The following is a 25,063-nucleotide window of genomic DNA, read 5'->3' as shown; positions in this document are numbered from 1 at the left end:
AACTGTGAAGTCATTAACGCAACTCTTCTTTCTCTTTTCATTTCCTCTTAAGTTGTCCTCCTTTTTTTTTAAAGTAGATGATTCTTTTTCCTGTGGTCCATTTAACAGAAAGCGACTTATTGTTATTGAAATCTATACTCTTTTTAAGTGTATTTTTTTAACCATGGTAATCTTTAGCACTTTAGAGGGCTGTGCACAACCAGAGGCCTTAGCAGAAGAGACCCTCTCCTCTGGCCCACAGCAAGCCCGTTGCTCTTGTGTTTCCAAGTCACTTGTAAGGCTTTCTAGGGCTTTGTGTTGTGTTTTTATACCAAAACCAGTATCTTTCTCCATAGGTAACTGTTGCATGTTCAACATTTTCATACTCCTATTTTCTTCTGCCGTCATGGTCTATTTTTTGTAAATCTTTTTGTATTGTGTGTTCCTGTGAGAGTGTGTGTACATCTGTGTGTTTGTGTGGGTGGGTGAGGGGAGAGTGCTCCTTGTTGTCAGTACATGACTTCTTGTAAGATGAGGCAGGCGATTCAAGTAGCGCCTGTTAATAGATAACAGAAGGTTTAGGTACGTAGCTTCTCATTCATTCCAGTCAGAAGTAGGCCACACTGCTTTTGTGTGCATCTGTAGGGGCTATCAGCGTCTATTTGTGCACAAACACATGAGTACTGCGTGTACAATGTATACATAATGTATCAGTGTGTGTGTGTTTTAATAGAAGGATATACAGCATATTTTGCTATTTAACAGAGTTGTGTGTTTCTGTAGTGGTTGTAAATGGCGTAGATGTTCATCTGACGTGGCTTTTTGTGGGTCAGAAAAGATTTGAGGGGTGGCTCATCCTGGGTGCACATAGCAGAATTAACTTTTTCATTGGCAACCATTTCTGATCTACGTTAAGGTGCCACATGTAGTGACTATGGACACTTGTTGTGATGTTTACATTTCCAGTCATATCAGTAAAAAAATAATAGAAAATCATTAACCTAGACGGTCCTATGAGGGAGACAACATATCTCTGGATCTCTCCAGGCACAAACCCTTTCATCCAGGTAACTAAAGTTAGTGCCACATCTTCAGGCACAAACCCTTTCATCCAGGTAACTAAAGTTAGTGCCACATCTCAGGCTCCATCTCGAGCTCCGTCTCGGGGACATCCAGTTTTATGGGCCGTCATGTCCAGCAGTGCTAGAAAAGACTTTAAAGTGACGTGTGTGTGTGTGTGTGTCCAGCCCTGTCTTGTATCCAGCATTGTGTACATATGTGTGTGTTTACAGCTCTCATTTACATTCAGAATCAAAACCATGTCATTTTTTTCTTTTTTTAATAACATGCATGTCACAAAGTCTTTTTTTTAAACATTTTTTTTATAGCTAACTTTGGTGAGAAGTCCACGTCAGGTGTTCTTGTCGTGTCCATTTGTCCTTTCTTCATTACTTTCATACATTCGTTATCCTGACTTTATAAGAGACGAGAAGACAAAACTAGTGGTCATGCTGTGTGTGTGGCCTCTTTCCATGACCTGTACATTGATCATTCTGTTCCTGATGTGTCTGTACTTCCTCACCCGAGCGTGGGGGCGAGATGCAGTATTTTTTCATAAAGGTGAAATGATGAAATGTACTGTGTACATTTGAACCAAATAGACATACTGTAACATGCATACACAGGAAAGCAAGAGAGATTTCCCAGGGGGGTTAACCCGTGCAGAATAGCCCTGTGTCGACGGTCCCATGGCTGCATTCAGCTCAGTGTCAGCTCTGTGATGCGAGACAATGCGGCTATCGCCATCACTGTGCACCCAAACTGTGATTGTTGTCCTTTTGTTGAGCTCCTCTCAGCATCCAGTGACCCTACTGGGGGGTGTTTACTGCTAAGCACATTTGGCTCGGGGACCGCAAGCAAGCCATAGAAACAAGCAAACATACCAACCAACAAACCCATCCTGAAAAAGCCACTCTGGTTGTCGGAGTGTTAGAGAGAATGTGCTTGATTACCTCACGGTGTAGGAGAGATCAAATTGACACTACATCTAACTCTGGACCAACCATGATTTTACACTCTATTTGTATAAGATGTTATGGCAGCAGAGCGTAAAGAAAAAAAAAAACCTTTGTGTTCAAAACTGAAATCCTTTGAAAATGATTTTTCTTATTTCACCATGATGATGTCACTACTTCGATGTATGTCTTTTGAAGCGTTTTTGTCATCTTTGCATTTTAAGATCTCGAAGAACAGAAAAAAAGTAAAATCTCTTTCATACCATTGTAACATTTGTCGAGTTGAAACATGTTTATCACTTAGTATACGTACTATTTTTGTTTGTGTGTTCTTGAAGTATTTTGTGCCTTCGCAAGCCTTGCCCTCATACTTTTTATGAAGCTTTTGTATATACTAGATATTCAAAACATTAGATTTCGTCGTTAAACTTGGAGAAGAAAAAAAAACAAAAAAAGAAAACAAAAGAGTTCAGAAGATAACAAACAACATTAACATTTAGTGTGGGTTTTGTTCTCTTGGTGTTACTGACCCAGTTTGGATTAGGCATTTTAGTGACTGACTGAAGTGCATGTGACCATCTCCTGAAACTGCTATGCAGCTCAGTCGGAGTGAAGCGTAAGTGGGAAGGGTTGGGTGTCTGTATGTCTGTCTGTCTGTCTGTCAGATCTGTAGTTGCCTTCGTGAGATTGCTTGTCATGAGGGAGAAGAAGGGAAGTGAGAAGGTGAAGTGTCGATGCTCTGATATCTGTGAGAGGCTGGTGAAGTGGTCTGATGTTTGTTCGAGGTGGGAAGTTGATACGTCTCTGAATACAAATTAAAGTATAACTCTGCCCTGCCACCAGCAGATTGTATGCTCTTGTTGTGTGTATGAGTGTGTGTATGTGTATTTGAGTGTCATCATGTTTATGAAATATATATATATATATATATATATATATTTTTTTTCCTTTTTTCTTTGGTTTTCATTTGCTTGACGTGAATTTGTCCATCATTTTGGACCTTATGGAGGCAACGTTTACGCGTGAATGTGTGGGCATGTGTGAGTGTGTGTGTGTTAACCATCATGTGAACAACCATGTGAACTAATTATTAAATTTTACATATAAATATACATGTATTTTGCTTTAATATGAACATTTGTATACTCTTGCAATTATATTTCTGTAAACTATGCTGCTATCTCTATGAATAAAGATAGATCTCACATCTTCTCTCTCCTTCTTAAGTAAAGATAGATTAACGCATAGACTCCCTTAATTGTAGTAACATTTATACATTTGTACCTCATGGAATCTAAGACATTAGTGTTATTTAGGAGCCCATTTTATTTATTTAGTGTTAGTGAAATTAATTAAAATGGTTTCCCTAAACTAGCAAAGGGAGGGAGGGAAGGGGAGCATTTCACTCACTGAATGGACAAGCTGCCATTAGGCCTTTTCGCCACTAGAGGCAGGGTACTTTGCAGCAATGAACTGTAGTCATCTAGCCTTCATTCACAGTACATAGGCACACACTGATTTATCATTTTGAGGATGCCTTAATCTGACAGGAAAGTGAGGCGGTGGAGTGCTTGTGCTCTGAGGGAATCTACCCCATGACCTTGGCCTTGGAAGCACCATCCTCTACCAATTTAGCCACAGGAACCCAAACAAATAGCTCATTCACTCATTCCTCAAAGCTAATGAGCAATGCGCCTCCAATTTCTTAGATTGTGTTTATTAATAGGTCATGTTGCAGTTGATTAAAAATTATTAACCTTGGTCCCTGTTGAGAAAATTCAGTAACTTGGGAGGGGAACAAACAGCAGCTTGTCCATCTTCAGGAAAACATCAGGGATGCTGAATATTGTACTGGGATATTCCCTGGCCTTCAGGAAAGGCTGACTTTTCCAAGAAGATGTTTGTTTACGACACAAGACCCGCCCCACTCCTTCCGTGGATCATTCTTCATGACTTGCAATTGTCCTAGACAGCAACGAATATTTAGATTTCATGAAAGATTTTTTAGAAATCTTATAAAAAAAAATTAAAAAAAAGTTAGTTACTCGTTGACTGTTTGAATAAGTGTAATGCTGAAGGTAACTCGGAATGAAAAGTGCCTTAAAAATAAAATGAATTATTATTATTATTATGAACCCTTACTAAAGTTATGTTTGTGTACTGATGCCTGTCATTTGGGTTTGCTGGTGGTTCACAGGAGGCACGAGCACTGGTGAGGTGTTACCTGCGCCTTTAAGATAAGGACTGTCAAATGAAGATTCAAGAGACTGTCTGAGATCATTCAGAAATGTAATCAAATAACACAAAATTGAAAGAAGAAATCCGATAACTTGGTAACACCTTGGTGTCTGACAGTGAATAGAAGTCAGTGTTCCTTGATGAGCAATCATTCATTTAGGCTACTGACTTTTTTCAGTACATGAGCCCAATATCTTGCTGTCAGGTAGGCTACAGTGTAGAGGAGTCCAGCAGGGCTAATTGACTAACTGGTAAACAGTAACACTGTAAATCTCTCTCTCTCACACTCTCACTCTCTCTCTCTCTCTCTCTCTCACTCTCTCTCTCTCTCTCTCTCTATGTCTGTGTGTCTGGGAATGACAGCGACACGAATATTTAAGATACTTAAATGGACTGACGCATATGCTGCTTGATAGAGAAACAAAGAAAACATTGGGAAGGACTGGTCACATGGGTTACTTGTACAATTGCTCATGTTGCGGCAGTCACAAGCACAGTCAATGTAATTTATTTAATGAGAAATGTATGGCTGGATTGTGGTATAGGACTAGGGATGGCAAATTACATGAGAAAAGACAATCGAGAGATTTACAACAGGCACATTTTACATTTTTGAAAATGTGCGCGCAAGGGTCGTTAAAGGCGTAGTGGTAGCCAGTCAAAGCACAGGTTGGAGTGTCTAAATCTGATTATTAGGTAAACTGGATTGTGACGTAGGGTTTTAAAACTGCAGGGAGCATCACTCACCCTTGGCCACGCTAAGTTCGCTGCCTGGAGGCGTAACATTAACTGGAAGGCTCTTCCCTGTTGTGACGGATATGACTCCACAAACAGTATCGTAGTTTACAGTTCAAGGGCGAACTTCAGCAAGGATGGCGTCCTTCCTACAGGTAAGATGCTGCGTTTTCAGTGATATGCCATTGATGTATTTTAAGTTACACCTTTCGTCGGTTAAATGACCACCGCTGTTGTCAATCCTGGTTACAAAGATGACAACGAGAGTGTCTTCTCTGTCAAGGTTGATAAGGCATGATTATACCACGACTATTTTAATTGACATTGTAAGTAAGCTACGTTACCTGTGGCTTGTAACATACGAGTCGACGCTGCTAAATATTGGCTAGCTATATTAGAAAGCAGGTTGAGTTATAACTTGTAACATATAGGTAACCATTGCCAGGCTGCAATGCACCATAGTTACAGTTCCACACGTAAATACCATAGTAGGCCTATACTACTATAGCTTGCTGTATTTGTTAGTTTGCAGCAGGACAACCTATTTCGCAAAGACGACGCCATGGTTAAAGCTGTCAAGTTACTTACACACGGACTGTTGCGGTTAGAAATTGCTGCTAGACATGCAATAAGAAATGACTTTGAATTCTTTGCCCACTTTGCATCCTTCATTGCAGATATCTGACGATGAAAAGGGTCACGAGCTGGGTCTCTTTTGTGTCCCCAAACACTACGAGGACGATTTAGATCGTGTCATTATTCCACATGGACTCATCATGGATAGGTAGTGGACTGATCCTCACGTTTGGATGTCCTGTATTGTGATGTCCTGTATTGTGATCTAACTAGGCTACATGTATGTAGTGGGCAGTTGATGCACTGATGCATCGTTGCACATTCTGGAATCAGATATGTGCCCATTTACACCCTTTAAGTTACATCTTTTAATGTACAGGAATTGAAGCGAGTGTGTGTGAAGCATAGCAGCTAATTTGCCTCGGAAAATGTAGTGGAGTGACATTATTTACACTGTAAATTCGAGGTGAAGCCATTTGATTTCCCTACCTGCCTTCTCTCTGTGAACATCCCCCCCTCCCTCTTCGTTTTGTGCATTTCTGCCTAGGACTGAACGCTTGGCCCGAGATATCATCCGAGATATGGGGGGACATCATATAGTTGCTCTTTGTGTGCTGAAAGGTGGTTATAAATTCTTCGCCGACCTGCTAGATTTCATCAAGGCACTTAATCAGAACAACGATAAATCTGTACCATTGACTGTGGATTTCATTAGACTTAAGAGCTACTCAGTGAGTGCCCATCTCTATTTCTATTGCTTTTCCCGCTTGACTTGAATAATCTTGTTTAAGAGCAGTACCATACATTGTGTTACTTATAGTCTGTCTGTTCTGTAAAGTATAATGAAATCTTGTTAAAGAGCTGTACTATACACTGTGTTACTCATAGTCTATCTGTTCTGTAAAGTATAATGTTACACCCAGTTGTATGGAACTAAATAGATTATATGTTGAGCACAAAGTGAATAATCCTTTTCTAATTTTCTGTGCTGAAATGCTTCTGCTCTCTCAGAATGATCAATCAACAAACCAAGTCAAAGTTATTGGTGGCGATGAATTGTCTGCACTTACAGGGAAAGTGAGTTTGCAACAGTTTGCTTGCACAGTCGTGAACATTTAGCATTCTTGAACTTGATCTTGAACTTATGGTTGAATCTTATGATGCAATTGTCTTTCTCTCCTCAGAATGTGCTGATAGTTGAGGTAAGATTGTTATACATGTGGTAACAAGTTCTCTTTACTGTCAGATGTGTTGTGGCTACAGCTATCTTTCTTCTGGTTTGTGTTTCAGGACATTGTTGAAACGGGCAAAACCATGGAAACACTGCTGTCGTTACTAGATGACTATCATCCCAAAATGGTGAAAGTAGTCAGGTATGACCCCCCTCTTGTTGATCAACTTGTTTTACCAGCACTGAACACTCATACCTGAAGCATTGTATTGAAGGGCTTTTGTATACCTATTTGTATAGGGATGTGGAGTCGGCAAGGTCCCGTTTGTTATATAAGCTTGGATGTAAACACTGACAACACAGACTAAAGAAGAGCTGAGGCATCTGACCACAACGTGCGACCGGGTCACATGACAAGGATCCTGTATAGAGGATGGAATTAAAAGCGAGAGTGGTTGCTGAGAGTATTAATGGTTAAACCTTCGTCTGCACTAAGTTCAGACCTGATGGTGTGGGTCTCCGAGAGAGGCATTAGACTTGATCTGCCATGCCACTAACTCACACTGTGGCAGCAGGCCATCATCTTGTCTCCTGCCTTTATATACACTGATGCCAAGCAAAAGATGCCAGCGCTGAATGTGCAGAGTAACTGAGCTAATGTTGGCCTGCAGTGAACTGAATGCGCATTATGTGATAATGTTGGCCAGCTTCTAGTGGTGGGCGGCTTCATTTGTAAAAGGGCTTTTCTGGAAGGTCTGACTACATGCAGCAGAAACGAGAGGGGAGGTCTCTGTTCTAGGCTGACATCATTTTGATGTCTTTCTGGGTATTATAGTCATGATGGTCACAGTGAATCTAACAATAAGCCAGATGAGATTGATATTAGGGTTAGTGTTCAGATTTTGTTCATGAACAGTTGCTTACTAAAAATCAAGTCCTTGATACCTTAGTTGAGTAGCTGGTCCATCAATAGCCATTTGATTGCATTTGATGACCGCATTCAGGCTCTGACTAATTTTCCATGTTCTTCTGTTCCAGCCTCCTGGTTAAGAGGACACCTAGGAGTTCAGGATACAGACCTGACTGTGAGTGCCCTTCTGTCCCTGCTGTGTCCTAGAAAGACTCCAGAATTGAGATAAAAAAAAAAAAGCTCTCTGTGCTCACTCCATTTTAACAATCATTCTGTCTGACAGTCCCCTAATACCATGTTCAACTGTGTTCAGACCTCCACTGTTAGTGATTATGCAATGCTTTTAGGCCTGAATCTGTTAATCTTTTTAAGTACATCCTGGGAGCACAGATGTCATTTGCTCATGACCTCAGCTCTCGGTCTGGTCATGGCTGAAAGATAAACCCTACTCCGAGATGGTCAACACCAGACCCACCTCAGAACCAGCACCTACAAAACTTAACTTGCACTTACAGCAGTTACATTCCTGCACTTTGTTTCTATTTCTTATGTAAAATAGTATTTATTGTCACACTAGGTCTCTATTGCTCGTAGCTGGACTGTTCTCTCCCTTGTACGTTGCTTTGGACAAAAGCGTCTGCTAAATGTAAATGTAAAACCAAACACCGACACAACCATAACTGACTGCCCCCGGAATTGGCACACACATGAGGACACAAGATATCTTACCGCTGAATACATTCCGTTATGCGTTTATCGGACGCAACAAATCAGTCAATGAGCAGTGCTTGGACCATTAACCAATTGGAATGTATTTCATTATGTTAAAGTCATGCAACAGGCAGGATTTACAGCAGGTTTTCATTGGCCTCTCTAGTCTGGTTTTCATTGGCTTCTCTAGTCAGGTTTTCATTGGCTTCTCTAGTCAGGTTTGTGGTTAAGTGTTCAGGTACTTTACACTTGAATTTCTTGAATCTGTTGGATTTAAGTCCCTGATGTTGCATATCTTTTACAGATTTTGGGTTTGAAGTCCCTGATAAATTCCTTGTGGGATATGCGTTGGACTACAATGAGTACTTCAGAGACCTCAGCGTAAGTTGCAACTTTTGACAATAATGTGATTTACAGCACTTGAAGTGGTACCATTGGACTGTGGTGTGTATAAGCCTTAATATGTATAATGCCAGCTCATCTTTGATTTGTTTGTGTCCACATTCAGCACATCTGTATCCTGAGTGAGCATGCAAAAGAGAAATACAAAGAGTGAGAGGAGCAGGATGGGCAGGGTCAGATCACTGGGAATGAGTTTCCTGTTTTATTTCAGTTCAAAATCGAATTTATTTTTCTACATTTATCTGAGAACACTGAATGTGAAATCATTTTTCAAAATGCTGTGGTCTGGCAGGGGTAACAAATAACTGAGGGGTAAAGTGGAATAATATGATACATTTAGTTAATCATTCAAAGACATTATTTTAATAGCATTAGATGTAAATATAACAAGTATGAATTAAATTAATTTATTGTATTTATCTTAACAATGGAGGCCTTGGGTATATTTGAAGGCATTTTTATGTTGTTATATTTTGATTTAATGTTCCTGTGATACCAACAATCTCAGGCTGTAATCCGTGTGGGAAAAAAAAATTCTAAATCGGAGTCCATTATTATTTGTCCTTTATCCACGAGTCTGATATTATTTACTCTCATTAAGAGTGGCTAGACTGTACTTTGTAACAGCCATGAGTTTTTGTTAGTCTTATCAAGACTTGCATTATGACAAAACACAATTCTTCTGTATGCTGGTCTGTTTTGTGTCTTTTCATGATGGACTCATGTTCTGCAATAACAATAAAAAAAAAAAAAACATGAAAAACTCATATTATGCAAGTCTGCCGTGTATTATGTCTCAATGTTATGTGTTTAACGCTTACATGCAGGTAGGCCTAGGGATACAGGTCCTGGGTGTTGGAGGTGTAGTAATGCTTACACACTTTACCAGCAGATGGAGTTGAACATAAACATAATGAACTGATGAGCTGGAAGTGAGATGCACTGGAATAACCTTTGAATGACGACTATGAGCCACAAGTCAGAAATGTCTGACTTGTTATTATGAAGGACACATGAGAGAGGCTGAAACATTTGCTTAGATGCTCATAGCAAATTCCTAAAAGCATACATAATCATGTCATCTCAACAGAACAGAGACCATGTGTTTTTAAGGGTGCAAAATAAACAAAGATGCTGCCTGGAAACATCCCCTTGAATTCTGTTAAATCCATCATCAAGAAATGGATGGATTGTGGCACATGTGTAAATCTGCCTAGATCAGGCCGTCCTTACAAACTGAGTGACCGTGCAAGAAGGAGACTAGTAAGAGAGGCCACCAATAGACTTATGACTACTCTGCAGGAGTTTCAAGCTTCAGCAGCTGAGATTGGAGAAACTCTGCATACAACAACTGTGGCCTGGGTTCTTCACCAATCAAAGCTTTATGGAAGAGAGCCACTGTTGAAAAAAAGGATCGACTACAGTTCACCAAAAGGCATGCGGGAGTCTCCATGGTCAAGTGGAAGAAGGTTATGTGGTTTGATGAGACCAAAGTCGAGCATTTTTTCAACAGTGGCTCTCTTCCATGAAGCTTTGATTGGTGAAGAACCCAGGCAACAATGGTTGTATGCAGTCTCTCCCATACCAGCTGCTGAAGCTTGAAACTTCTTCAGAGTAGTCATAGGTGTCTTGGTGGCCTCTCTTACTAGTCTCCTTCTTGCATGGTCACTCAGTTTGTGAGGACGGCCTGATCTAGGCAGATTTACACATGTGCCATATTCCTTCCATTTCTTGATGATGGATTGAACAGAATTTCAGGGGATGTTAAGTGCCTTGGACATTTTTTTTTATCCTTACCCTGACCTATACTTTTCAATAACCTTTTCTCTGAGTTTCTTAGGGTGATCTTTGGTCTTCATGTTGTAACAGTAGCCAGGAATACTGATAACTGAATACTGACCAGTGAATTGACCTTCCAGACACAGGTGTTGTTATACTACAATCACTTGAGACACATTCACTGCACACTGATCCCCATTTCACTAATTGTGAGACTTCTAGCACCAATTGGCTGGACCTCTGTTGAATTAGGTCAGTCTATTTAAATGGGGTGAATACTTATGCAATCACTTATTTTCGTTACATATCTTTATTTAATTTACATAACTGTGTAGAAATCTGTTTTCACTTTGACATTACATTTTAGCTATTTTGTGATTTTTTTTGTCCAAAAAGCCAACTTATATTGACCATGACTGATTTATAAAAGCCATAAAAGGGTAAAACATCCAAGGGGGTGAATACTTATGCAAGGCACTGTAGCTTGCTTTCAACTAGATAGATACCACTGTTTTTCTGAGACAAATCCAAAGATGTAGACATCCCTGTTTGACAATTATTTATCAGTTGATGAGGATTTCGGTGATGGCTTTATCTTGGAGATACCAGAAATGGTGCAATAATAAAAGAAAGAAGAATCTTCATTGATCGGCAATCTCAACTGGAGGCTTATTTGATACTTTATCTCCAATGTGCCCACGGGTGCTGTTAAATACATTAAGGTGGAAGTGTGATCTGGGTGCACTGGTACAGAGCACCAAAACCAGAGGGAAATTCTGCAGTTATTTGGAAGAATATAATGCAGGGTTGACAACTAACAAACATGGGAAGGAGCTGCACAAGCTGAACACAATGCCTCTGTGGTCAGACCCATGTGTGTCTTAATCTCTGACTCAGTGGAGAACTGTTCATAGTGAAGAAAAGTGTGAACACTGCAACCTGCAACCTAAATCAGATAGGAGTCAGCTGAAATGAATGCTACTAGACATGTTTGTATTGTTCTATTCTTTTCAACCAATTGCAGACAATTTCAGATAATGCATAAGCTGAGGAGTGAACATTTTGTTAGTGTTCATTTATTCATGTGAGCATTTAAATGAGATGACAAAACAAACAAAAAGAACATACATGTGTTTGATACCTAGTTAGCGTTTGGTCTATAAGGCATAGCTGAGATGTAAGCAAAGAAGGCATCTCAAAAGGTGGCCCAGGAAAACAAGTGGACTGACAGGTGTACTTCAAGGCATATGCCTACAAAAAGAATAAATACAAACGAGTATGGTCACATATGTCATAGAATGTTTTTTTTTTTCTTGCCAAGCTTGATGATGTTATTCGCTTGGATTCTGGATCACTATCAACAGGTACTCTTTGTCTGAAAAAGGAAAATATATATATATATCAGTAATTAAAATCGGCTAAGGGAAGACATCGTTTCCTTACACAGGTATTAGATAGAGTTTTTACCTGGAGCTACCATGATCTCATGCTTCTTGGATCTGATCCGGAGAAATGTCAAGTCATTCTGAGGATCGATATCTCGCACTGTACTTCTTGCTTTTATGGTCAGCTGATGAAGGAGTCCCGCATACTGCACTGTGGTTGAGTTGTCAAGGGTGGTTCTGATAGGAATGCCTTAACAGTTGACAAAACAAGACGACCAATCGTACTTGCTATTATTACTATAGTGCAGTTAGCGATGTGCAGTACACAATAATACGAGACACTATCAAGAAGCATATCGAAACTTCTTATACAAGCTGAGATTACTCATATCAACTTGCTGGCAAAAGAGCTTCCCATTTTCATTGTCTTGATTTAAGATATTTGCCCAGCTGGGCTTATCCCGAAATGACCAACAAACTGAGCAATAGTATGGATTAACTTACCCTCAGCATTTACAACTATTGTTCCAATAACGCCTTTGTGGGTCTGAATCCTCTTCAGTGTCTCCTCAACTTCTGCCTGTAAGAATACGTTGACAAATACGTTTAAGAAACACACCGATTGAGCATTATCCTGCTACCTATACTTGAATATTTGGGTTACTGCAAAATAGCCTACGTTGACAACGCTATCGCTAGGGAACGTTAGCCAACGTGAGTCGATGACAATGTTGCTAAATCAAAGCCAAGGGATTCACGTTATTGTTTGCGACCGAATGACACTGTGGTATACCACGCACTTAATGTCTTCTTCTTTTTTTTTTTTTTTTACCCACAAGCATAAATTCAATAGAAACAACCCAGTTAAAAGATATGCCCTCCTTACCATTTTCCCAAGTGATTCGGTTTGTTCGCGTTCCGGTTGCTATGAGGAGCCGGAAGTCCTTGCACGAATATTGTCCGATGAGGAAGATGCATGAGCATAACCCCCTGTTGTTGTGTCTACTCTTGATGAACTAATAACAAGGTTGCAAAAAGACTAATATATGCAACATACCAATGTGATCAAATGATATACTCAACAGAACCTACGTTCAACGTCAGTATGAAACTAACTATTCAAAAAAGTGTGCCAAAGCCACTGCTATATACTTTGTATGACTACATTCCCCACCATACACTTCGGAACATCGTCACAGTATTATTGCGGAAGTGCAGTTGTAGGATTACAGCAACGTGAATATTGTCAATTCCGTAGTCGACCCCCATATTTCAGCTTTTTATGCTGTTTGTGGCCAACGCCTATTAACTGTGTTAGGGGATTTTAGTTGTTGATCCTGTCTCACCTCTGTACGCCATGGCAGCCATGACATACGCCGGAATGGATGATACTGACAGCGAAGACGAACTGCCGCCAGGCTGGGAAGAGAGATCTACAAAGGATGGATGGGTGTACTATGCAAAGTAAGCAAACTTAAGGCCAGGTCTGTTTAAGTATAGAGTGAACTGCTTACGTTCTTAAGTGTATCCACATGTAACTGCCAATAATTAAGAAACTCTGCAGTCAAAATATGCAGTGGAAAGTTAGTGTGCCGATATGCACAGCCTGCCTGCTTGTGTGTATGCTGTGCTCAGAAGGCAAGTGTGCCCTGTGCACTTGTGTTTCGCAGTCAGAAGCTCTGGCTGCCTGCAACACATGACTTGTTCAGTGTTGACTGTTCTGCTCTCTGTTGTTTGGCAGTCACGATGACATGAAGACACAGTGGGAGCATCCCAAAACTGGGAAGAAAAAGCGCTGTGCTGGAGGTTTGATTCATTCTGTCATTAAATAAAGTCTTTCTTAAAACATTACAACCACATGTTATGCCATAAAATACATTACACTTAAAGCCCCACAGTAGAGTACCCTGTGTGTCAGGTGTCATAGATTGCAGACTGCAAAGTACATTTGATGTTGTGCTGTTTTCTGCTATCTATTGATCACTGGTTGAATTTACTGTGCAGATTTACCATATGGATGGGAACAAGAGACAGATGAGAAAGGACAGATCTTCTATGTGGAGTAAGTCAATTCTGTAACTATAGCAGTAACAAAGTAGACAAATCAGAAAAATGATAGCATACTGCTTCTCCATTTCATTCATTATTCTGTACAATAATGTTACAAAGCTACAGCCTTTTATTGTAGGTAAATGTTGTGGTCCTTGAAACTTCTTCTAATTTAAAAGCTTTTCAAAAAACAGTCTGTAACTTTATGAAACTCATATCCCTTGGGCCTGTATTACCATACTCGATATGCATTCAGTTTTAGTTTTTAGTTTAGTTTCCATAACTTTCAAAAATTATACTCATAATAATTAGTCATGTTGTATGTATTTAAATGATGAACATATAAGTAGAAATTATGTTTTTAAGTCTCACATAACATCCTCATATTACTTCTGCCATCAGCCACATCAACAAGCGAACCACCTACTTTGACCCGCGCCAGGCCTTCACCGTGGAGGACGTACAGGTCAGACCGAAGAGGTTTGATGGCAACACATCTGCCCTGGAGGTCCTACAGGATCGTGACCTCTCCAGTGTGGTTGTGGTCATCACTGGGGCCAACGCCGGAATTGGTGAGTGCGGTTTGTTGTCTTTAATCACACAGTTTCTGTTTGACTTCTTTAATTCTTAAGAATCTCTTATATTGTTTTTTTGATCATTGTAGAATGAGTTTGAGTTGAAATTGTGCAAGAGCTGGTGCTGGTCGAACTGCTGTTATTGAGAGTTCAGGAGAATATATAGTTTTCCATCTCACATTTGCCCAATCTTTAATGTGCTCACGATAAATTCAGAGGTTGAAATACAACATCTATCCTGTGTGTGGCGCTGTGGGATCACATAATGAAAGTGTTCAGTTGTGACGGCCATTCAAACTATTTGGTGAACTGAGCATGTATCAGCATAACTTAAAACTAAAATGATAAACTTAAATTTCACAAGTCATCCCTTGACGCAGTACAAGACTGTATTAAAGTCCATTAGCACTGCCAAATTAGCGCTCACTGTTAACTCTTTTTTTTTCGATTGGTAAAACACATTTTTTCAAAGCATGCCTCGTTTTTTCTCTTAACTCTAAACACAAATCCCAAAACCACTCACACAAAATGCAAAACCCTTTATATCTCCTGCAAAATGCTACTTTGCTTTCAAAACACTATTATGTCACCTCAAAAGGGTATTTTGTTTTCAAATGACAAACACAGACCATTATACAGTGCCACTTTAAAGTATGTGAACCCCTTGACCACTTATGAGTTTTCTGTTGTTTTACCCTGATTTTTCATTTTTTTCATCACCAATTTTCCATAGAAGTAATGTCAGGTTTATGTTTATCATTTGCATGTACTTTTTTAGAGGGAGTTGTTTGAGTAGCCAAAAGACTACATGAAACATATAATTAGTCCATTTCAAAAGTAAGTGAACCCCCAGCTGAATTGGTAAAGTCAAGCAGGTAACATATTCAGTGAAACTTATTTGGGTGCTAAATTCATCCATCCAAGACAAATCATTTTGAAATGGAGGGCATTCAACATGACCGCATCTCTGCCTAGAAGTGGACGCCCATCAAGACCATCACCAAGAAGCACCAGAAGAAGAATAAATCAGGTAAAAGTCAACCCACACATCACCTCTAAAGAGTTTCAGACCTCTCTGGCAGCATCTGGGGTAAATGTACATGGGTCTACAATCAGACGAAAATTGAATAGACATGACATTCATGATCGGGTTGCTAGAAGGAAGCCTCTGCTCTCAAGAAAGAACAAAACTGCCCGTTTCAACTTTGCCCGAGAGCACTTGGATAAACCAAAGGCCTTCTGGAAGTCCCTTCTTTAAACAGATGAGCCCGAGATAGAATTATTTTGTCACGATCAAAACCAACAATTTTCGTCTGATTGTAGACCCATGTACATTTACCCCAGATGCTGCCAGAAAGGTCCGAAACTCTTTAGAGGTGATGTGTGGGTTGACTTTTACCTGATTTATTCTTCTTCTGGTGCTTCTTGGTGATGGTCTTGATGGGCGTCCACTTCTAGGCAGAGATGCGGTCATGTTGAATGCCCTCCATTTCAAAATTATTTGTCTTGGATGGATGGATGGAGCTGGAATCTTTTGGAGATGGTCTTATAGCTTTCCCAAGACTGATGGGCTGTCAGTACCTTCTTCCTGATGTTCTCGGATATCTCGTTTCCTCTCGGCATTGTTGATCTGTGTGGGTACACCTTGGCACTACAGTAGTTTGGTTGGTTTCCTCTCTCTTTTAATCTGTGTTGCCCAAACCTTTCCCTAAGGATGTCTCAGATGATCGGTTTGCTCAATTGACTAATTAATCACCCAAATAAGTTTCACTGAATCTGTTACCTGCTTGACTTTATCAATTCAGCTGGGGGTTCACTTACTTTTGAAATGGACTAATTCCATGTTTCATGTAGTTTTTCGGCTACTCAAACAATTTCCTCTAAACAAGTACATGCAAATGATAAACATAAACCTGACATTTCATCTATGGAAAATTGGTGATAAAAAAATGAAAAATCATGGTAAAACAACAGAAAAAGCTTAAATGGTCAAGGGGTTCACATACTTTAAAGTGGCACTGTATGAGTAGACATTCTAAGCATCGATTGAACACTGATGTGCTCAATGGAAAACACTACAATAAAATGGGAAAACACTAGTATGAAGGCCTTATCGTAAATTATTGTAACTGTATAATGTTTTGACTCAAATATAAAACAACACACAAACAAACAGTAAAAACATAAATATTTGTTTTTTTCCCAAAAAGTGCTGTAGCCTTTACATCAGAGCAAACACAACTGAATGTGAAGATGATTTGCACAGAACAAACAATAGGATATAGGCCAGTACAGTCAACAAAAAAAGAAAGAAAAATGTAAAATAAAAAAGAACAAAATAACATTGGATTGGATCGCAATACAGTACAGTAATGTGTCAGTGCTGATAGGACGTTATCAGTTGTGGAATTGTATATGACTTACTTGCACATAGTCATAGCATAATTGTTTGACTATCTGAGTTTCTGTCAAAAGGCACCCTGTACACCTGCTTCATTTTCAAGGTGTTCTGCCTTAGAACATGGTCCACTGTGGCTAGGCTCACTGTAGTGATGTTTAGGAATATGTCTTCGTCATCAATGGATGCACTTTGTATTTGTTTATGTAATTTAACAAAACAGTACAATGTAAAATACTCTAAATACAAGAAAACTATGCTCCTGATAAGGCATTGAAACTAGTGTTTTCCTGTCATAGTAGTGTTTCTTACCCATTCTCTCTTCTGAATGCCGGAGAATGGATGCAACTGAGATGCGGCTTATGTCGCCATACATTGTTCTCTAAACCAGGAGCTAAAGCTTGGATTTCAAATTGCACAACAGCTTTGGAAATGGAAGTTTTGCCATTTGAATAACAGTGTGTTCTGTCTGAAAACAATGAGGTTTTGGCATTGATTAAGTGTGCAAAGTAGAGAGGATGGTGTGAAGAACAAAGTGTGGTTAACATTTGAAATCTGTGTCTAAAGCAGATAATTGTGCTTACAGTTTAGCAGAATTGGTTTAGGGAGTTGGCACATGAGTTACAGATTGTGGTCATTGTGCCATAAGTTCCAGTTTTTGAGTGTTATCAACGGAGAAAAACTGTAATAAGGCCTGACCTGAGACAGTGGTTGGCTGCTGACCTAATTGATCTTAGACAAATGCAGCCCGTTTCACCCTCTTTTCTAAGTTTGGGAGGTATGTGTAGCAACCAGCTTTTTGGAGCCATATCTGACCTACACCACTGGAGGGAACCGCAACTGTGCGGCAGAGAAAGCAGACATGACCAAATCAATGCTGCTTATGTTTTAGCCTTGATTAGGAGTGGGATGAGAAATCAGCTGTGGATTGGAGGGACATTTAGTGAATGCTCAGTTTAGGGTAAATGTGCACTTTTGAAAGCAGGGGTTCTGAGCTGGATATATATTCTTTGGGGTAATAGATACCTGGTCAGATCCATTTGGTAGGCCTACTATATCTATTATTATATTATTATATAACTACATTGAAAAAAATAATAATAAATAATATAATACATAAATAATAAGTTATAAATCATAATTACAAATTAATTTACAGACACAAAAGGCTTTTTAATTGAACAGCTCATGTGTCAGAAATACGAACGTGTAGGAAAATTTGCAATTTAGCCTATAATTTTTTTAATACAACAGTTTCATTTTGAAATTCACTTTTGACTGCTTTTTTTTCTGCAATCATAATAATAGTTTTTCCTCACCTAATATTCTACTATGTCTTTTCTTAGATAATTTTCCTGTAAATGTTTTGTGCAGATCTCCCCATACATTCTGTTGTCGAAATCCTGATGTACACAAGAGGGCAGACAAGATCTGTCTGGTCCTTCACAATAGGCTACTGTATTGTGCATACTGGAAATGTATACTTTTGATTGAGTACAGTAAATATATATTTATTTGTGTACTTTTTACTTGCATATCTCAGCAAGTAAACAACGTTATGAAACACCCTTTAATTAGAACACAACTTATTCATTCAAATAATGAATGATTCATTTAGCTTTGTTTTGTTCAAGTAGGCTAGTATCACTCAGCTAGTGTAATGGTCAATCTATGCTTGGCACTAGTGTCATACCCTTTTTTACATCTCATGGACAAGTGGGGAAGTGCTTCAGTCAGCTCAGCTGACATCTTCAATATTTTAATATTGTTTAAAGATGTTTCAATTAAAACAATTAAGCAATTATTTTCAATTAGCCACCATCTCTCTGCTGTGTGGGATTTTATGACACCATAAACACATTGCATGGCAACACATACCACTAGTTTTATTGTGCCCGTTTTGGTTTTTGAATTCTTAGTGAGCATAAGAGCGACTTCACGCACGAACGATGCAGGTCAGGTACGCACTTCTGTTAGAGGACAAAATCTGCTCTGATTGAGGGGGAAAGAATTGTAGGAGTGCCAATGAAAAGGCAATTGCGTCCTAATGTGGATTGCATCAGTCTTCCTTTTAGCGTTTCTTTCTGCGCAATTTAAAAACCAGCGCGACTCCACTGGTAATCTTTAATCGTGGTAATGGGGATGAATGTTCACTTGTAGCCACTTTCCCTTGCGCGTTCCTCTCCTTTCCTCCCTCTCTTTCTGTTGGCACTCCTCACACTCTGAGCTAGCGCACTCCGCCTCACCTGGGCCTCGGCATTGATCCTGCAGTGCGTTTGACCCTGGCTGATGCCTCCCATTCATTCCCATTAACAGCTCCCGTGCTTTCCTTAATTCTCCTCTATTGAACCAACTAAAAGTTATTTACCGTCTCACCGAGTGTCCACTTCACCAGGCCGCTAGACAAAGGCACCACTGCCTGTCATTCACATCGCTCGTGATGTTTTACAAAACATTTTCTGATTAACAAATCCACTTAATGAAGTGTCATAAAAAAAAACAACGAAACAAAGCATTTATGTTGAATGCTTAGGTTAGGCGGGAGTGGAAGACAAATAAACGTCAGGAAGCAATGCTTTTAGTCGTATTAAAATATAGGCTAAGCTCAAAATTGAGATATTTAAAATAATGTAATATTAGCACATAGCCTCGAGTGCCAAAATGTGGGGCTTCAGTTTAACCATTAAGTGAAGGGTTGTCTGCAGTCTTCATGCCACAATCCTATTCGCTGCTGTTTAAACATATCATTCTTTTTCGTGACGAACTTTGACAACAATAGGACTAAGCTGCTAACCAGCCCATTACGACACTCGGTCTGTCTGCAGTTGAATAATTGCAAATCCCTGCCACCTGCCTCGCCCTGCTCTCTCCTAATGATGTCGTTCTGACACAGTTCCCCGAGCTCAGTGTGAACCGTCGCCCCTGTCTGTCACCGTAGCCGTTCTCTCTTCGCTCGCTCCCACATAACCACTGCCAACATTTTTTTTTTTTACTTGGCAAAAATATCGTTATAGAACAGAGGACATATGACTATTCACTCATCAGCCTGAGTTAATGTGATGGTATTATGTCATTGTAACATTTACATTTAATTGAGCTATTAAAGTTTAGCTCATTTAGATGATTTTTTTTTTGTCTATCTGATGGTGGTTCCATTTAGAATAATAATGCTATAAAGGGCATTGTTGGTTGTATGAAATGGTTATACAATTTTAGAACTTATTTTTGTCAAATTAAGTCTTTTTAAGAGTTGCCTAATTTTAAGAATGTTTCGGATTATTTTTGAGGATGTTGGTCTGTTTGGATATTTGTGTCCCTCATATATCTGTAGTCTCTCCAATTCTATGATTTGTCTCAGATGTCAGCTTGAAATATGATGTGTAGTGGCGGAGGTGTGTAAGTGTATTCTCCATGGATGCATTCTGACAGGGCCAGCCGTGGTTGAAAATATGCAGGCTTTTAAGAAGGGTTATATTTGATCTATATCTACTGTGATTTAAGTTGATATTTCTTGATATATGGAGAAAAATGAACTAAAAATCTAATATTTAATCCTAATGATGTGCTTATTTATGTTATTTCATGAGGTCGTGTGTATCCTCAGACAGTTTCATTATTTTGTTGATCTGTTTTACTTGTTGCCTCAGCTGGAGAAAATCCTGCCGGACTAGACCTCCTGCATTCAGGATGTAGTCCTGGCTTTAAAACGTCCAGGCAAATAGGATAACAGTAATCTGATCATGTTTCAGAAATGTGTTTTTAAAGCATTCTCCAGATGTTACTCTAGGCTTGAGATGCACTGATTCCAGCATTTTCTGTGAAGAAATCCTTCGTATAATGAAAATCCTTGTGATAATGTGTGTGTGTGTGTGTGTGTGTGTGTGTGTGTGTGTGTGTGTGTGTGTGTGTGTGTGTGTTTGAGAGAGTAAGTGTCTGTGAGGCCCTGATGTATTCCACCTTTAATTTGAATTTGACTGGAAACTGCTTACCCATTCTGCCCTTTGAGATTCCGAGCTGGAAATGTTCCATATCCCAAATGCATGATCAGAATTCCATACAGCACCATTGTTTTGGTGAGGGCTCCACAGTTGCAGGGGAAATAAATAGTGTTAAGATATGTGAGGACTGATACAGATGAACAAAGGACATTTTCCATCACAGTATTTAAACATCATAGGTCTTCACACTTCAGGGACATTTGTTGCAGGTAATTGTATTTTTCTTTAGTCTGGGTCTTCTTATGTCTGTCCCCCTATTCTAACTTTCCCACTCTCCTCAGTGGGTTAGTCCTGTATACTGTCTCCGTGCTCCTGAGCATTGTGGCTGAACATTACATTCAGTCTGATTTGTTAAGCATAACTGCCATTAAATCGATTACAGCCCCTATATTTACTGCACTGCTGTGTATGCATAAGGCTTGCCTTAAACACAAGAGCAGTGAAGCATTACAGCAACCAGAAGTGTGGAACTAAATGCATAATTCATACAATAAGGAATGAGATGGATAAAAAAGATCATTCAGAAGGTGGAGGGAAATGTCTTTTTTTTCTCCCCCCCTCACCACCTTCTTTTTGCAGTGAGCTTCCATTGCAAATGGCTGGAGGTTCATGAGGTGATTGTTATTGTACGTGAACGGGTCAGGAAATGGAGGCCGGGGGTCTTTATTGTGAATTTCATGTCCTTTGTGATGAATCTGTTTATTGGGTATATAATGAATACCAGATATGGTTGGTTAGTTAAATTATTGAACTTTATCAACCTTGGATGAAATTCACAATGCAAGCCAAATCTGATGTAACATGCAAGAAAACTACAACTGGGGGATAAAAAGTTCAATAATGATTATGGGCCTAATATAACTGAAGCGAGAGCGAGTATGGGAGGATGGAATGTATACATGTTTAAGGCGTCAGACCTGCGCCGAAACGGGCCAGATAAGAATAGCGTTGTGCCGATACTAGTGTGTGAACTCAAGTGGTTTATAGATCTACCCCCTTTAGAGTGTTTAAGAGAGCTGGGATTCTCTCTCTCTCGATCCCTCTACGCCCCTCTCTCTCTTTCTCTCAGGCTAAATGCACACGAAACCTAGGGTCACCGAATCGGGTTCATTTTTCACACGAATCGAATCTTTTAATTTCGTAAATAGGGAGCCTGGTAACGAAAGATTTGCGTAAACACGGAGGCAGCAGATTGTGGTGAACCGACTGTAGTACATCACCCACGCCTGTGGGTGTCGCTCTAACGGTGTTACAGACAACTGGCAGACAACTGAAGAAAGCGGAAAATAAGACAGCTAAACAGCACACGGTAAAGTAGCACAGCACACAGATAAACACATTACACAAGACATTCAAGCTCCAATTAGCAACATTACATTATGGTGGTTAATAAAATCAGTGGTCAGACTAAAGGTTATGCGAAAATGAATTATATTGTCTATTGATAATAAAGAGTTTGGAACAGTACAACATGACATGTCTGTCATCCCATTTCCCATGAGGCTTGAGGCTGGATTAATTCAAGACCCACCGCGAGTGAGATGTTGAGGGAGAACAAGTGATATATATATATTGGTTGGAGATCGTAAAGCGATCACGTGGGGCAATGACGCCATCAGGTTGCGTGAATCCGTGCAGACGAACACCAGCCCCCGTACCGATTCAAATCTACTCACTTTCTTCCCCTGATTTGGATCGTTGCGGATAGAGAGTGCGGATAGAGAGTGCTTGTCTACATGATAGGGCTATCTGTATTAGCTATCTGTATTAGTTTGACAAACTAGGGTCCATGTAAACGGCCCTTCTTCAGTCAGTCTTGCGTCTCTTTGTGTGTGTGTGTGTGTGTGTGTGTGTGTGTGTGTGTGGGTGTGAGTGTGTGTGTAAGGGACGATGTGGTGTGTGTGTGTGTGTGTGTGTGTGTGTGTGTAAGGGACGCTGTGGTGTGTGTGTGTGTAAGGGACGCTGTGGTGTGTGTGTGTGTAAGGGACGCTGTGGGGTGTGTGTGAGGCGGGCAGCTGGGAAAGAGTGGGGGCTGACCGGAGCGATCGGAGGGCACCATGAAAAATTGTGGTGGGAGTTGGAGTGAGCCACTGGGGGTCAGGGAGGTGTGTGTCGGAGGGGTGGGGGTGGGGGGGTTACAAAGGAACAGGAGGGGATGCGTGCGTGCGTGCGTGCGTGTGTGTGTGTGTGTGTGTGTGTGTGTGTGTGTGTGGAGGGGGGAGGGGTGGGGGGTGGGTGGGGGGGGTGATGGAACGGCAGAGGCCCACTCAGGTGGAACTCCTCGCCCTCCACTCCTGTAATTACAAACCATACATTTCACTTTGGAGGGTGACAACAGTGGGCCAATCTAGCCGCGAGTTGCACGTTATTAATGTGAGGAATTAGGGCTCCCTTGAGAACGGGCACGAGCGAACGTCTCCTCATTTTGGCCCCAAAATATATGACACACTTGCAGGACCTCTGCAGAGCTCCCGTCGCCTTCCCCTGCTAGCTCTCCATTTTCACACAATTATCGGCAGTACTGTTTCATCTCGTGTGACAAGGAAAGCCACTTGTGGCCAGATGATGAGAGAATGAATTGTAACAGATCGCCTTATTGCTGCAGCTCCTGGCTGATTGTTGAGCTGCTATTGCAGTTCCAGTTGCACTATGACAACCTATAGATTGAGTTTAACCCGACTGCCGATACACTGTGAGAATTTGTGTCATTTTAAAGTGTTTGTGTATCATCACTTTTATGTTTGTATAATACACTGAATTCAGCAACAACTGTAATATATAAAGATATGAGCCCCTACTGTAAACCTACCCATTAAACAAAGAATTAAGTTTGAATTACACAGAATACAGTTTGTTGGTAAATATTTTAAGGCAGGTGGTCGTAACTCCTGCCAGGGGTAACCAGAGTATTCTCACAGGCCTGTGCTGGTGTGTGTTCAGTCTCTATTCTCTCATTTGCACACACGAGATGGGAATCTTGATGGTTGTGAAACAGAATGTTTCGTCTCTTGTGTACACCTCACTGCCCGCCGCATTACTGCGGTCTTAGATGAACAAAACGCATTTTCCTGTAAACTTGCTTTTGGATGTGGAATTAGGGTCGCTTTCAGCACGCCGCACGAAAACAAGTTTCCCCCGCGCCAGCGTTAATGATCTCGTTTATGTAACCCCGTACACCTGTGTATTAGCAACAATTGTAATGTGGAGCAGTGGGGCGTTGGAGACAAATAGACCATGAAATCACTAAATCAGCAGCCTGTAGTGGAGATCCTAGCGATGCCTTCATGTAATGTGCACCACGTGGCTTCAGTGAAAAGATGAAGAAATGGCCATTGTAGTGAAATGCACCTAAAGGAAGAGCGTGGTGGCATATAGTATATAAAGACAACAGGATCATGTGTTTGCCAAATGTTTTAAATACATCATAAAATCTTTACATATGTTTAACTAGACTAATCTCTGAGTCTTCGTCAGTAGCTTTACAAAAACATAAGAATCAAAATAAGCTAAAAATATCAACCAAAAATATTCTTCAAAAATATTAGTATTTATTTTAGTGTTTCTCAAAGTAAGTTATGGACAATTGACAAATAAAGCAATTTTACATTTGAAACGTAATTAAATGTATTGTAAATGTGGATAGACCTCCTGCCTCCATGCATGGAGACTCTGCTGTCCCTTACAAAATGGAGGCCACGTTGACGCTCAAGATGCACCTGCGATGTAACGGAGTGGTTCCAAATGTAAATAAATGTTGTCCCACTGAGTGGAATTATAGAAACGTTTGACACATCCGCTGTTCATTGTTCAACGATGTTGGCAGGGATTTGCCCGCCTACCACCACAAAACCCCAAAGAAAGGAGGAGAGCGAAACACCTTTGTGACCTCATAGTGTTCCAGTGCCTGAACACAACGGGTAAACACCCAGTTTGTGTTGTTAACCTCTCCTGAAAGGGGGTACGTGTAAACATGCTCATACAGTGTGTGTGAGTGTGTGTGTGTGTGTGTGTGTGTGTGTGTGTGTGTGTGTGTGAGTGTGTGTGTGTGTGTTTGAGTGTATGTGTGTCTGCCCCTCTGGCAGACTGGATGTCAGGCCCTCCTTATTCTCCATTAATAAAGTGGCCCACAGCAGGCCGCGGTG

The 25,063-nt window shown here is 40.3% G+C and overlaps 3 protein-coding genes across 3 annotated transcripts in view; 2 read left to right on the top strand and 1 right to left on the bottom strand.

Annotated features, from left to right (window-relative positions):
* Positions 1-5,602: 5,602 nt before the first annotated feature.
* Positions 5,603-8,891, top strand: hprt1l (hypoxanthine phosphoribosyltransferase 1, like; the record flags this gene model as incomplete). The annotated part of the gene is made up of 8 exons (XM_080841799.1): positions 5,603-5,751; positions 6,091-6,274; positions 6,555-6,620; positions 6,728-6,745; positions 6,834-6,916; positions 7,753-7,799; positions 8,640-8,716; positions 8,844-8,891. The coding sequence occupies 8 exons, from the start codon at positions 5,603-5,605 to the stop codon at positions 8,889-8,891; spliced, it is 672 nt and encodes a 223-aa protein (XP_080697925.1).
* A 2,729-nt stretch (positions 8,892-11,620) lies between these two features.
* Positions 11,621-12,817, bottom strand: LOC308367892 (dynein light chain roadblock-type 2). Its single transcript, XM_080841893.1, has 4 exons — positions 12,788-12,817; positions 12,406-12,481; positions 11,984-12,151; positions 11,621-11,891 (listed from the first exon to the last, which is right to left on the bottom strand). The coding sequence occupies exons 1-4, from the start codon at positions 12,788-12,790 to the stop codon at positions 11,848-11,850; spliced, it is 291 nt and encodes a 96-aa protein (XP_080698019.1). The 5' UTR covers positions 12,791-12,817; the 3' UTR covers positions 11,621-11,847.
* A 441-nt stretch (positions 12,818-13,258) lies between these two features.
* wwox (WW domain containing oxidoreductase) overlaps positions 13,259-25,063 on the top strand; it is a gene marked incomplete at its 5' end in the record, with an annotated part of 261,734 nt that continues 249,929 nt past the window's right edge. The window contains 4 exons of the mRNA XM_080841900.1: positions 13,259-13,365; positions 13,643-13,707; positions 13,906-13,963; positions 14,353-14,522. Coding sequence (XP_080698026.1) covers positions 13,259-13,365; positions 13,643-13,707; positions 13,906-13,963; positions 14,353-14,522 — 400 coding nt within the window. The remainder of the gene's footprint in view (positions 13,366-13,642; positions 13,708-13,905; positions 13,964-14,352; positions 14,523-25,063) is intronic.

This window comes from Sprattus sprattus (genome assembly GCF_963457725.1).
Source record: "Sprattus sprattus genome assembly, chromosome: 7".
In the NCBI taxonomy this organism is placed as follows: domain Eukaryota; kingdom Metazoa; phylum Chordata; class Actinopteri; order Clupeiformes; family Clupeidae; genus Sprattus; species Sprattus sprattus.
The sequence above is the reverse complement of the archived record's forward strand: the minus strand, read 5'-3'. Positions and strand labels throughout refer to the sequence as shown.